The 14,350-nt window shown below is 38.7% G+C and overlaps 1 protein-coding gene across 2 annotated transcripts; it reads left to right on the top strand.

The window, feature by feature from the left end:
* On the top strand, positions 1 to 11,823 carry coq3 (coenzyme Q3 methyltransferase). 2 transcript variants are annotated; one of them, XM_041792687.1, is made up of 6 exons: positions 1 to 272; positions 2,386 to 2,523; positions 6,183 to 6,282; positions 9,185 to 9,451; positions 10,598 to 10,687; positions 11,283 to 11,823. In XM_041792687.1, exons 1-6 carry the CDS (start codon positions 76 to 78, stop codon positions 11,391 to 11,393), a joined length of 903 nt encoding a protein of 300 aa, XP_041648621.1. In that variant the 5' UTR covers positions 1 to 75; the 3' UTR covers positions 11,394 to 11,823. The 2 variants fall into 2 exon arrangements, with proteins under 2 accessions (XP_041648621.1, XP_041648620.1); XM_041792686.1 differs by having other exon boundaries at positions 10,528 to 10,687.
* Positions 11,824 to 14,350: the final 2,527 nt, after the last annotated feature.

Genomic DNA, 14,350 nt, shown 5'->3' with positions numbered 1-14,350 from the left:
CACTGACGGTCAAACTGTCAGCTGCAGCGTAGTGCACAAGTCAACGTTAGCTAGCTGTTGAAATGTCATGAGAACATGTACTCCAATAAGTTTTGCCGCCTCATGTTAGGGCTGTACAGCCGGAAACACAGCGCTGTCTGCGGGGTCGTTCACGGTTCTTCTCCCGGACGGAGCGGGTTCAGCTGGACCGCGGTGTGTAAACAGAGAGCACTGTGGCTGCAGAGGAGTGACCGTCTGAGGAGCCAGCCACAACCAGTGACATGTCAAATAAGGTAATGTTAAGACCAAGGAGAGGGTAAACAGCCGGTGAGGGTCAAATAATGACACTTCTGAAAACTGAATGAGTGTTGCAAATTGTATTAAAGGTTTTTTGAATATGCCATTTCAAATAAAGACCATATCTAACAAATGGTTGTTAGAAGATGTTTTACCTTGCAAGACTGTTGTGTGCACTTTCTAAACATTATCAGTGGTTAAGCTTGGGTTCAAAGATAATTAGGACAGTTTTTAATTTACCACCATGTTAATTTAGTTTTTAAATGGACATATATATTAAAAATTCCATTAAAAATACTCTTCATGGTTTATTAAGACCAAGGTGACTGTCATCCATCCAGGCAACAGACCACTACCATAAATGTACAGACGCCCATGTGTTCATATGCACTTCATAACAAAAGTATCGGAAAAGTGAGGTCAATAACTTTATTTTTCATTCAACATTTCAGCTTTTATTTCCAGGTATTTATATCTGGATCTGATACACAACTTAGATGATAGCACACTTGGTTTAAACCCACCCATTTTTCATGTGAGCAAAAGTACTGGAACATGCAACTGGCAGGAGTGTTTTGTCGCCCAAGTGTGTCCTATTACATAAATAACTCACAAATAAATAGCGTTGAGTCTCTGCACACAGTTTCATATTTAGGTTTTGCCTGTATTCGTAGAGGTGTAACCAACATGGAAAACCAGAGAGCTGTCTGTGGGTGAAAAACAAGCAATTGGGGCGCAGAGAGAAGTGGAAAAATGAATCAGAGCCATTGCACAAACATTGCCCATAGCCAGTACAATCATTTGAAATGTCCTCAAGAAGAAAGAACCACTGGTGTTCTTAAAAACACATGTTGAATGGGTAGACCAAGGAAAACAGTAGCAATTGACAACAGAATCATTGTGAGAGCTGTAAAGAAAGACCCTAAAACAACTGTTAGTGACATCAGCAACAACCTCCAGAGGGCAGGAGTGAAGGTATTACCATCTACTGTGCACAGAAGATGAATTCTGGCTGGAATTTGCCTAAAGTACAAAGATGAGCCTCAAACCTTCGGGGACAAAGTTTAATAGACTGATGAGACAAAGCTGAACCTTTACCAAAGTGATGGAAAGACTAAAGTTTGTAGAAAGAAAGGATCTGTTCATGATCCCAAACATACAAGCTCATCTATGAAACACAGTGGAGGTAAAGTCATTGTTTGGGCTTGCATGGCTTCTTCTAGGACGGGCTCATTGACCTTCATGATGTACCACATGATGGCAGCAGCAAAATGAACCCAGAAGTATAAAGAAACATTTCGTCTGCCAATTTAAAGAAAGATGCAACCAGACTTATTGTGAGATCCTACATCATGCAGTAAGATAATGACCCAAAACATACTGCTCAAACAACACAGGAGTTCATCAGGGGCAAGAGGTGGAAGGTCAAGGACTTGCCAAGTCAATCTGCAGACTTGGACCCTATAGAGCATGCATTTTACCTGCTAAAGAGGAGACTGAAGGGAATAATCCCCCAAAACAAACAACTGAAAGAGGCTGTGGTGAAAGCCTGGAAACGCATCACAAAAGAAGAAGGCAAAAGTTTGGTCATGTCAGTGAGTCACAGGCTTCATGCATTTATCCCAAACAAAGGATTTGCAGCTAAATATTTTGTCATTAATTTTAATCTATTTTAAGTCTAGCTGTTCTAATAATAAGGTAATGGTGTTCTCTTACAATTAATGCTATCTTCTAAGCTGTGAATCTCATCCAGATTTAAATACAAATAGATAAAATGGCATTGACATTGGTAACCATGTTGGTTTTGAGGAGTTAGAGCCAGAACAGTGCAAAAAAAAAACAAAAAAACCCCAAACCTTGCAGGATTTACCCCATGATTTTAACTGTGCTTCAAGGCATTATGACAAATGTATTTAGGAATTTGATATGCATGCAAAGATGCAGATGTTGTGAGTGTCAATGAGTCAAAATAACAGTAATTGTGATTTTGCCACAGTTGGCTGCCCTAGCCTTAGCTCCAAGATATTTCTTATAATTGTTAAGTAGCTTGCATAGAATGTGGTGTTTATACATGCACAGTGTCAATGTGGTCTTTTCTCTTTTGCACAGTGCTCGGTCAGCCTCCTACACCACAGTGGACCCCGATGAGCTGAGGAGGTTCAAGGCACTGGCCAACAAGTGGTGGGATGAGCAGGGAGAATTTGCAGCTCTTCATGCCATGAATGACCTGAGGGTGCCTTTTATACGGTGTGTGTACCAAATATTTATTTAAATATTCATTCTGTTTGTGAAATGCCAACATGTCATACCCCAGTCACATTCATCACAGGGGATTGAGTGGCAGAGGCGTCAAGCAACTGTGTCAAAACATGACCTGAGGAGATCCAGCCTTGTGGTATTTTAGAGAAAAACACATGAGCGAAACACTGAAGTAACACACATCGAAAGAGACAGGATTCCTCCACATATTTCAGCCAGTAGCAGTTACAACGCCCCGAACGCTTCATACTTGCATGTTTTGGCGGCCGGCTCGGCTGTTTTGATTGATAAGATCTGCTGTAGGGGCCCCACAAGATGATCATTACATTACCCATCCAGCCAAAAGTCCACTGCAGCCCTCCCCTTCCCCCTCTGCAGTCCTGTTGGTGGTGGTTTTGATGATGATGTGTGTTTGTGGTGACAGTATGACAGATCCAGTCCCAGTGCACGTCTGAGTGTGGTGAATTTGTCGGATATAAGTCTGCCCTCAGGGCGTGTCTAAATGAGAAGCAGCAGCATCACAGCTTCTGTTGCTGCTCTACCTTTTTAGATAATCTTATACTGATATTAACTCTCTTGACTTTAAAAAAAAACATTCCTTTATTTACTAGGTTTATCCCTGTAATTATAGATTTTGTTTTTAAATAGCACAACAGAATGAAAATCAATTTAAAGTTCACTGGTACTTACTAGCACAGTCATTATAAACCTCATGCTTACACTCTTCTTTTTCTTGTTTTCCCCTCCACCTCAAATAATTATAACTGTAAGGAAGACAGTTTAGTTTTTCTGCTCTAATAATTTTGTACATTTACACCAGTGTTTATGTGCAGTTTCTTTAACTATTCATACAGTTTTTATTTTTTGTCAATGATTTTGGAAAATTATGTGTTTGCCTGAGATTGTCCCTGTTTTCTCTCAAACATTACCAACTATGAAATTCTAAGCATGTTTTTAAATGTTAAATCTTTGGATTATTCCAATTTTCAGAGAAATACGTGAATTTTCTCATGGCTGTGTTCTTTGTCATTTTTATGGACAGGCCAAACAAAGGCTGTAAAACTTAAATAGCTATACTTTTGTTACTGCAGAATTTATGTTATCCAATCATGATATCAGGCTCTGCAATTACATCACTACATAAAAGGTTGCATTAATTTTTTTTATGAAGTAGTACTTGAAAGGTTTTCAAAAATGCCTGCAGAAAGGCCTTCAAGTTTATGACACCACTATAGCACTTTGTAGGAGTACCATTATTTTCAATAAAAGGAACTATTTATTTTTGGAAAATATCAAGTTATTGTGAAAGCAGAACTGTAAAAACTCAGGTTTTGAATATTTTGAATATTTCTAAAAATTTTGTAATAATATTATGTTATATATTATTTGTATTTTTGAGTTGAGAAAAACACACTTCAAAACTACCATTATTCTCTGCGTTTTCCTTGATAACCACGCAGGTAGACTCATGATTGCGTTTATGCATTATCAGTATAATTGTTCCTTACCACATCATGCAGCACTAGTTGCTATGGCAAAATGCAAATTTAACCAGGGCTGGTGTGGTCATTCAAGATATTGGTTCCCAACCTTTTTTCGTCAAAATATCATAATAGGCCCACATACCCTTGTTCTTGACAAAAGGTCTATTTGTACCACGGTGTATGAGGGCCACTCTAGGAAAATAAATGATAAAGAGGATCTGTTAATTTTGAAGAAAACACCTGAAATACTCAAGTTTAAAATGTTGATATCTTTACAATTTTAAAAGGCTATGTTTTACTTTAAAAATTGTAAAGATATGTGGACCAAGACTAAGAATTTTTGAGACTATAGAGTCAAAACGTCAAGAATCCAACCGGTGTTTTCAGTTTGGTTTCTTCACACTGTTGTCGTTCACCATTATTGTTGTATAGGTAGAATTTGTTAACCGAGTCCTCAGACATAGATGAACATCACTGTTAACTGAGTCCACAGGAATTTTTGAGTCTCTAACGTCAAAATGTATGACTTTTTAAACTGAAGAAATTTCAAGTTTTTTTCTCATAGATTAAATCATAGATTCTGAGTTTTTCTTTTAAATATATACAACTTTAAAAAATTGTCCTTTCTTTTTCTCAGATGAACAGATCCTCTTAATTTTTAAAAACCTATTGAGAGGCCCTTATACACCATCATACATTATGTTTCTAATCATGTTTTAAAAAGAATATATTGATGGCGGCGGGCCAAAACCTTGTATTTCCATTTTTCAGGATTTCAATTTTTTTTTCATAAATCGGTGCTCTTAGCCACCCTTATGTCAGTGGGTTTAAACCATTTCTAAATAAATAAAAAGTGTCAAAAAGATTCTGACCATGAATATTCAGTGTTAAAATGAATTTAAAGATACAGCTTTATTTCATTGAAAAGTGGTGTTTTAGGAGATACAAGGTTTTGACCCAAAGCATGTATATGCAAGTTTGACAACGTAAACGCAGACAGGCGCCCCCTCGAGATACGGACCCCAGGTTTGGAAACACTGATTTAAATGTAAAGCTTTGCAACTTATCAGCTTATATGACAGGGCTGAACAAACTGGACATTAAGTAACACTGTGATTCTTTTTTCCTTCTTTAACTATATTTATGTAAATAAAAAGGGGAAAAAAATACTGGAAGTTATTCAAAATAAGTGCAGCGAGATTCTAAACGCCTAAATATGGAACAATAACATTTTATTTCTAGTTATAAATTAATTATTATTGTTTAAGTCTAACATTTATAATGTCCCCTTACCATGTAAGGAAAAATGTGAAGTCCAAAAGTATTTTTCAACATCATGATAATAATATAAAATGTGATAAATAAACTAATATTAAAGCATGAAATTTGAATTGGGAAAAGTATGGAAGTATGAACTGGATTATTTGAAAATAAGATATATATACATAACTTTTTTTTTTTTTTTTTTTTTAGCTCTGTGCTATTGTTTTTCTATTCTTTAAAATCCTAGTATGATTTCAAATGAATACTCCAGTTGAATAGTCTTTTAATAGAAATATTTTGATCAGATTTACCCTGTTGTTCTTTTGAATTATAATACATTGATTAGAGATAGCGCCATACCTCTCACGATCTGGTTAAGTAGCTTTTGTTTGTGTCTCCCTGCTTCAGGCATGAACTGGGAGCTAGTTAGGTGGATGTCTGCCAACACCTAATCTTCTTTTCTTCACAGTTTGCACGAACGCTCCTGAGACCCAGCAGAGCTTTAATGAGGATGATGCATACCCAGATCCTGGCCTGTTCTGCATGTTTAATGCCCGGGGCAGACTGTCATCAGATGTGTGTGAGAGAAGCAAAAGACTAGAATTCAGGAACAGTGGAGCGACACGAGGATGAATTAGAGCCAGAGGATATTTATGGTTGTTAGCTGGCACAGTGAAATGGGGGTGGTGGTGACAGTCTAGTGTTCACAGCAATGAAGAGATTTTATGGTCTCCATCTGGCCCTACGCCTCCTTATTTTAAAGCAGTGTTATGTAGGCTGATGTTGGCGTTTTCTTTTCAGATGCTACTGTGACCATAACATAAATGATCCATGATTGGTCAGATACATTAGATCAGACTTTTATTTGAAATATAACCCACTGTTGATCTACCTTTTCAGTGACAACCTGCTGAGCATGCACAGAGCGCGGCATCCTGGGAAGCCTCTTGCGGGACTCAAAATCCTAGATGTCGGCTGTGGAGGAGGCCTGCTAACAGAAGTAAGTGTATTTAAATGTGAGAAAGAAAGATAAGACAATGTGAAAAAGCACATTGATGGAAAAATACATCCCCCTGTGTACATCTTCTGTTGACTCCCAATAGTTTCAATTGCTACCTTTCACTTCACATGGAGTCTTTTCCTCCCAGACAGCAGTCTGCCTCACTGTAGGATTCTGCTTTCTGTGCACCAAAGTGTCAGTCTTTCCACATCCATAAAAGCCCCAGAAAACATTTATGTGTCAGCCTAATTCTTCTTTTCTGTGATTTGACTGGTCTCAGCTTGGTGGATCAGACAGTCGGTCGTTTACAGTTGTTTATCTGTTTGTTAGTGTTGATAGCTGGGCAGCCAGGACAGGGCTTCTATCTCTTGATTCATCTGATCTGAGGACGTACCAGCTGTGTTGTGTGATTTAAGAAGACAAAATCAGGTCCTGAATTTTGTATGGCTCTGTCACAAAGGCTGTCATATTCAGACAGAGGCACAAAAAACACAAGAAGTGTCTGTTAAGGTTGCAACTGTGGCTGTGTCTCTGGGTGTCTTGTCACTGCAACCCTTGCCATCAGAAGAGATCAGTTGTAGGAGGAGGGAGGATCAGCCCCTGGGCGAGCACATGCAGCTCCGCACACAGGCCTGTATGTGCAGCTCTTGTCCAGAAGAGGGCGATGTTACTCAGAAACAACACCCTCTCAATTTGATCCAGGTCTACAAAGTGCATTTTTCTGTGCTCTGTTGACTTTTTTCAAAACTTTTTCAAAATTAGAAAATCAAAATGGATTTAACTATAGTTTAATTTGAATTCTTTTCTACAAAAGAATGCATTGCTCAGATGTTTTAAACATCATGAACAAATTTAGTAAAACACTTAAGGCCTTTTTTACAGTCCTCTTTTTTTTACATATAATTTAAACAACAATGTTTTTAAAAATTCAAACAGAAAAATAATAAATGGACTCCACATTTGTACCACCAGGGCCGCTTAGTGGTACAACGGTTAGCACTATTGCCTCACAAAGAAGAATCCTGGTTTGAATCCCTGTCAGACAGGGCCTCTGTGTGTGGAGTTTTTCATGTTAATCCTGGCATGTGTGGGTTTTCTCTGGGTACTTTGGTGTGCTTCTGCAGTCTGAAGTCATGCACTTTAGGCCAATTGGTGATTGTTAGTTTTTTTTAGGTGTGTGTCAGTGAATATGATGATGATCGATGGTTTGATTTTCTCATTCATAAACAATATTGCCAGCCGAAAAGAGGCTTACTGGACACCGTTATAAATATAAAAATACCAGAAAACACAACTAGAGGCTGATGAAATAATACATCTACAGTGTGAGCCTTGGAGCTACTGTAGATGGGCCACAGACGCCTCTTTCCTCATATTAAAACCATACACATGATTTTGAACCTCAAAATCAAGTTTTAAATGATTGCAAAATACTCTTCTACATGTTAAAATGCTTTTTTTATATTTCAAGAAGTATCAAAAAATAGCCAGAAGATTTGACTGACATGTCACCTTGCAAGATTTATTTTATGTGATGAACAGAACAGGTGTAATGGTTTGACTGGTGCTGAATTAACTTGTCACCCTCCATTAAACATTCTACTGTGCTGCATAAAGATTACTAAAAAGGGGTTTGCAATTCACGTTCTAAGAAATCAAAATTAGAAAAGAAAATATAGGTGAATTTGCAGATGCCTGATGAAACCAAGTAAATGTGGATACTCATTTTTTTGTACTTAATGACTATGCAAACACTTCTGGTGGCTTTAATGTCTTTTAAAACTAGGAATTTGGTGGACCCCTGGAGGTTTTCAGGTCTCAATTTGGGCTGCAAAAGGCCGCTAAAGAGGTGAACTTATAAATCTTGAAAGCAAACAACCACTCCATTCTATTAATATCACTGCTCCAAAATACTTTAGGATTTTAGAGAACATTTCATTCATCAGAGGTGATCTTAATTTCATCATAGAAAGGACAAAATGGAATAAAATGAGGTTTATTTTCGAGTTCTCCTAAATCACAAAGATTGCACGTGTTCATTTAAGTGTTCGAATCATCTATTTCTCCTCAAATATAGATAGTAACTTTTATTTCTATAAGTGTTCACACTGCATTGTAAATTATTCCTATTTAGCTACATATTGTATCTCATCTTCAACAAAAACAGCATGAAGCTCTGCAGCCCATGGAGAATTCTGCACTCTACTTCAAAGCAAACCTTTTCTATTAATCCTATTAACGTACTTATTAATAAAAAGATCCCACAGTCTAATCATGTCACATTTCCTCCTTGTTGAACCATGATACTCATGTCAGCATCAGCAGCCATAACTGGAGCAAATTTATGAATACCCAGAAAACAACAAACATCTTTGTTCACAACATCTCTGCTTGGTTTAAATCCCCATATACCAGCTGTATAATTCAAAATAGGATGAACACAGGCATCAAACAGTTGAGAGTAAGTGGAGTATTCTTAGTCTTTACTAACTTTTAACTTGTTAACAACAGACCCCAAAGCTCTGCTAGCTGAACCAGATAACAGTTTAATTCCAGCTCCATAAATGATAAGCTCATCAAGAGGAAATCCCAACATGAAAACAAATATAATGACTATTCTTCTGTCCCAGTCAACATTGTACTCTGTCTGTCTGCTCAGTTAGAGCTGAGATAGGTTCTCACCCCCTGCCATCACAAACGAGATATGTAGGATACTAGACAGTTGATGAATGGGCATTAACACCACTCTTCTAGTCTGTAGTCAGTTTAGTTATTTGTGCCAATTTTTTATTCTTGTATAATTTTGATTTCTGTTCTTCTTTTATTTTCATGACTTTCGTATTCCTAGTATAATTTGCAAATCCAGTTCTGACTTTCCAACCTCCACACTATTCCTCATAAGCCCCTAGGTCGTCTGGGAGCTAAAGTTTTGGGCATTGATCCAGTGGAAGACAGCATCAGCACAGCCCAGCTGCATTCATCCTTTGACCCAGACCTGCAAGATCGAGTGAGCTACAGGGCCTGCAGTCTGGAGGAGCTCTCAGCAGAAGAGGAGGGAGGACTGGAGGAGCAAGTAACAGCCCAGTTTGATGCTGTTGTTGCATCTGAGGTGGTGGAACATCTGGCTGACCTGGAAACATTTGCCTTCTGCTGCAGTCAAGTGCTAAAGGTTTGTCCTGGGACAGTGCGTGTGTGTGTACCTTCAGCTGTTTACTCATGGCAGACGTTTCAGCAACAATACACTGTGTTTGTGTTTTTATCAGAGCCTATGCTGATGGGCATATGTGATATGTTTATATTTGTCTTGTGTCATTGGGAAAAGGTTGGCAGATGTTTTAATGTGTCACACTGAGACTTGATGAGATTCAGTAAAAGCTGTGCATCAATACTGAGAGCAGATGATCATAATCTCGTAGGTCACTGGGCCAGAGGAGCTGAGAGGAAAAAAAGTTGGCCTAATCTTCACTTAATGCCTCAGCTTTTGGTTAAGTCATGACTGGACTGTCTCTCTCTATCTTGCCCCAATCTCTCAATTCTGCTCTTTTACCAAAAATAGCATTTAAAATGTATTTAGCTTCAGGGTATCTGTGCGTGGTCGAATTATTGCTTTGTTTGGATTCATTTCCAAGATGTATTTCACTCTAGCACTTTTATTTTCCTTCACTTATGGTCTTTTATTCTCACCAGTCTCTTTCTACTTCCCCTTTTGTTGAGTTTGTCTGCACTGACCGAGTTTGAACCTTTAAATGTGGCCGTAGAATGTTTAAAAGACGTAGAAAGGTTAGAAAGCCTTAAGCTGGTTGTTCTCTTGTTTTCTGGTGCCAACAGTAACCATGTTCCCCAGATACAGTGGATTTCATTTCTTCTCTTCTATCAACAATTATCTGCTAACCTGAAATAGTGTCACCCCAGAGTATACCTGCTTTATGATATATTTTATTCTGAAAGAGACCATTTTACAAAATGATTATAATGCTGTACAAAAAAAGACTTTGGAGCAAAGACCAATTCTGCACAGGCCTCATTTTTTAAACCAACTGCCTACTTCTTTACACGTTCTATGGATTTGGCACTCTGGCTTGTTTATCTATTGCACTGAAAGCTTTAAATCCACGCTATAAATATCCTAACACACATGGAGTGTGCAGTCCATGCCAAATAAGTTTGCTGAAGCTCTATTAAAAGCGCAAACAGAACATCTCCTGCTCTTTTTTTAAACTAAAAGTGTCTTCTCTCTGTTTGCAGCCAGGTGGCTCACTCTTCATCACTACTATTAATAAAACCAACCTGTCATACGTGTTTGGCATTGTTGTAGCTGAGCAGATTCTGCGCATCGTACCCAGCGGGACCCACGACTGGGAGAAGTTCATCAGCCCAGTGGAGCTGGAGCGTATCCTGGAGTCAAGTAAGTCCTTCCTCACACAGGGGAGAAGTAAGCATCTCATCCTTGGATATTCAAAATAATTCCGGCCTTGTCAGTGGCTTTTAAATGCATACAAGGATTTAATTTTTACAAAAAGTTGGAACAAATTTGTTAAGATTTGAGATTTTTGCATTTTGTGCTTTGAAAGAGTTGCAGACACCTTGTTTTTAATCTGTAAAATTTATTAAAAAGAAAACTAAAATTAAAGAGAGAATGCTCTTTAACTGTTCAACCTTGTCATGTTTTTTTTCAAATTGATTTTTATGGTCTTGGCCTTGTCTTTGTATCGGTCTTGACTCGGTCTCGACCTCCAAAAGTCTTGGTCTTGTCTTGGTCTCTTTGCACACTGGTCTCGGATAGTGTGGCCTTGAGTACAGCACTACCTTTAAGTTGAAATTTTTGTAACCTGACATGCTACCAATTGTTTCATGGGATACATTTCACATCTATCTGGACCAATCGCCCATAGTCTGTGTTTTGGAAGGGCAGGACTCCAAAAAACATGTTGTTGCAGGTATAATAATGAGAGGTTTTTTGTTGCATTGCTGTAATTCTCTTTCTTATATGACTTTTTCAGATGGTTTCTCAGTGCAGTCTGTGGAGGGAATGCTGTACAACCCAGTATCAGGAGCCTGGAGCTGGACTAACAGCACCGCCATTAACTACGCCCTCCATGCTGTCAAAGTGAGAGATGATCTGCAGGCTGACTACGCTGAGGAAAACAACTCTCAAAAAGACCACTCTGCAGCCACACACAGCTGAGCCATTTGAATTAAGAAGTCAAGGATAAAAAAAAAAAGCAGCTACTTCCTTCGGACAAACAGTCTGGGAATAGGATTATGATCATACTGTAGTTGGTAATTTTTCAAAATGAAGACCATTGCATTGTTTTGTTTTCTGCTGAGCTGTACCAAACAACTGTTTGCCCTTAAACAATCTTTTCAGTAGCTTTACTTTCTCACAGCTTCAGAGTTTGCATATCTGTTTCAATGCCATTAGGTAACTTCCCATATCCTCCAATGATCTTGAGCCTTTATCAATAATGAAGTGTGAGAGAACAACATTAATACATTGCATTTATTTTTCTCTGGCTGCTTGGAATAAATGTATTGCTGGTTTTTGTGGGATATCTTTATTTGTAAGCCTCTGGAGGAGGAGAATATAGTCACGTCTTTGGGATTAAAATGTGTCTGATGTGGAAGTATTATATAATATAAATCAAGCCTGGAGGAGAAGTCATTCTTGGATGTGTAGTCTTAAAGAGGCTGATATCTAGGCAGGGGCGGTTTTAGTAATTTGGTGGCTTCAGGCTAGACCAGTATGACCCTTCCCTATTTAGCTAAAAGCAATCAAAGTGAGTGAAGCATCACTTTTCAGTTAACAAAGCCACCAGAGGTGTAGAGTAGGGTATATGTGGGAACAGGGAGGATGCCTACTCCTCTTATTTTTTTTTAGTCTCCATAGAGTGTGCCCACCTCTAAATCCCTCTGATTCGTATCATTTGCTAGTATGCTGCATTTTTCCCCCTGGGATGGAGGAGAACTTTCCCTTAATCTTTTTCTAATTGGCTAATCCTTGTAATTACCTTTGTTGGCACACTGATGCAAACGGAGCTGGTGATACTTCTTTCTATCAGCATGCTTCCCTCATCACAACTTCATAATTATATATCCAATAATATAAGAGCAGTCTGTCACAGAACATCTACCCTTTGCTGGATGGGTCACTAAGTAAATGAGGGTTATAAATCAATAGTTTACCCACTTCTGCACGCACCGCTACACTACTGGACAGGACATACCCAAATCTCTGTTATTAATATGTACCGAACAGCACTTGTTTCTCGCCTCTTTAAAGAGCATTTGAGGGGCTTGGACCTCTCTCTTGGGGCACACGATCTTCCCTAAGGACTTGTTGGCTACGCATTCTATTTTGATTCTATTTTATTCACTCTTTGCACTTTATGTTTAAAATACACACCTAATCATTTCAAAATAAACTTAGACATGTGCCTCATACAGCCCCTATAAAAAGTATTCAACCACTTGGATGTTTTACCCTTTCAATGATTTTATACATAAATCGTGGTCAATATGATTTGACTCTTTGACAAAAAAAAAAAAAAAAAAAGTAAATGTCTAAGTGAAAACATTTCTTCAAAGTTATGTTAATTAAACAAAAACATGTACGGTAAAAAAGTGGTTGCATGAATATTCATCCCCTTTAAAGTGCCTGATCTAATTCAACAGAGGCTCAACCATTTGATGTTAGTAGTCTCACAATTAGTGAAATGGGAATCACCCAAGTGCAGTGAATGTCTCAAGTGATTGGAGTGTAAAGACACCTGTGTCTGGAAGGTCCAGTCACGGGTTAATAAGTATTCTTGGCTACTGTTACACTATGAAGACAAAAGAACACTCCAAGCAACTCAAAGAAAATGTTTTGAAAAGTATAAGTCAGGATGGAAACAAAAAAATTTCCAAGGCACCAAACATCCCCCAGAGTTTAGTTAAATCCATCATCGAGAAATGGAGGGAATATGGCACATATGTATAGATCAGGCTGTCCTCATAGAGTGTCGGTTCAAGAAGCAGACTAGTGAGAGAGGCCACCAAAACACCTATGACTACTCTGAAGGAGTTACAAGCTTCAGCAGCTAAGAATGGAGAGACTGCATACAACAACTGTTGAAGAAAACTCATCAAATCTGGACTAGAGTTCACCAAAAGGCATGTTGGAGACTCCATGGTCAAGTGGAAGAAAGCTCTTTGCTCTATGAGACCAAAATGGTGCTTTCTGGCCATCAACCAAGATGCTATTTTTTGCAGGCACTAAATACTGAACATCTCCACAATCACACCATCCCCATTGTAAAGCAGTGTGGTGGCAGCATCATGGTGTGGGGATGCTTCATGGCAGTCGACCCTGGAAGTCTTGTAAAGGTTGAGGGTAAAATGAACTTGGGAGAAGGTTTATTTTCCAGCAAAAAAATGACTTGAAGCATACAGAAAAAGCTCTACAGAAATGGTTTAAAGACCTCAAGGGGAATGTTCTGGAGTGACCTGAATCAAATAGAGAATTTGTGTCTGGACTTGAAAAAGGACTGTTCACACCTGCCAGCATGAGCAGTTTTGCAAAGAAGAATGAGTATTTCCAAAGATTATATTTGTATGGAGGAAGCAGCAAACAAGGAGAGTGCAGTGGTTCTTCTCCTGCACATCCAAGGAATTATACCTCAGGTGTCAGATTAGAATGACTGTATGGTTTTGATGACAGTGAGTGATGTCCGGGTAAAGTGGGAACAGAGGAAAACCTCATGAACTCTCATGAATTCATAATATCCTCAGCTGCAGTAGCACATCCAGGACAGTATTTTCTCCCCACTCTAGCTCAGCTGTATCAAAAAACAAACACTGCTGCTCTAATGCGCGCTCCTCGAAGCCTCGAGAGCGCGCGCCTAACTTCCAGTAGCCATGGCTGCAGAGAGGACTTTACAGCACATCACTGCCCGATGGCTTAAATAGACATCGTCAAACACAGCAGCTCTTATCGACGGGGACAGCTCCTACCTGCTGACCGACAGGAGGACCGGATTTCAGCAGCATTACGGCGGCAAGGTTGGTGATGTAAGCTGTAACATTGGGA

Source organism: Cheilinus undulatus, linkage group 8 (assembly GCF_018320785.1).
Source record: "Cheilinus undulatus linkage group 8, ASM1832078v1, whole genome shotgun sequence".
In the NCBI taxonomy this organism is placed as follows: domain Eukaryota; kingdom Metazoa; phylum Chordata; class Actinopteri; order Labriformes; family Labridae; genus Cheilinus; species Cheilinus undulatus.
The sequence above is the reverse complement of the archived record's forward strand: the minus strand, read 5'-3'. Positions and strand labels throughout refer to the sequence as shown.

What these genes read in the sequence shown, in the direction of transcription:
- coq3 (XM_041792686.1), top strand. Translation starts at nt 76, where the DNA reads ATGTACTCCAATAAGTTTTGCCGCCTCATGTTAGGGCTGTACAGCCGG. An exon ending in CCAGTGACATGTCAAATAAG is followed by an intron (nt 273 to 2,385) that starts GTAATGTTAAGA and finishes TCTTTTGCACAG; the next exon opens with TGCTCGGTCAGCCTCCTACA. An exon ending in CTGAGGGTGCCTTTTATACG is followed by an intron (nt 2,524 to 6,182) that starts GTGTGTGTACCA and finishes CTACCTTTTCAG; the next exon opens with TGACAACCTGCTGAGCATGC.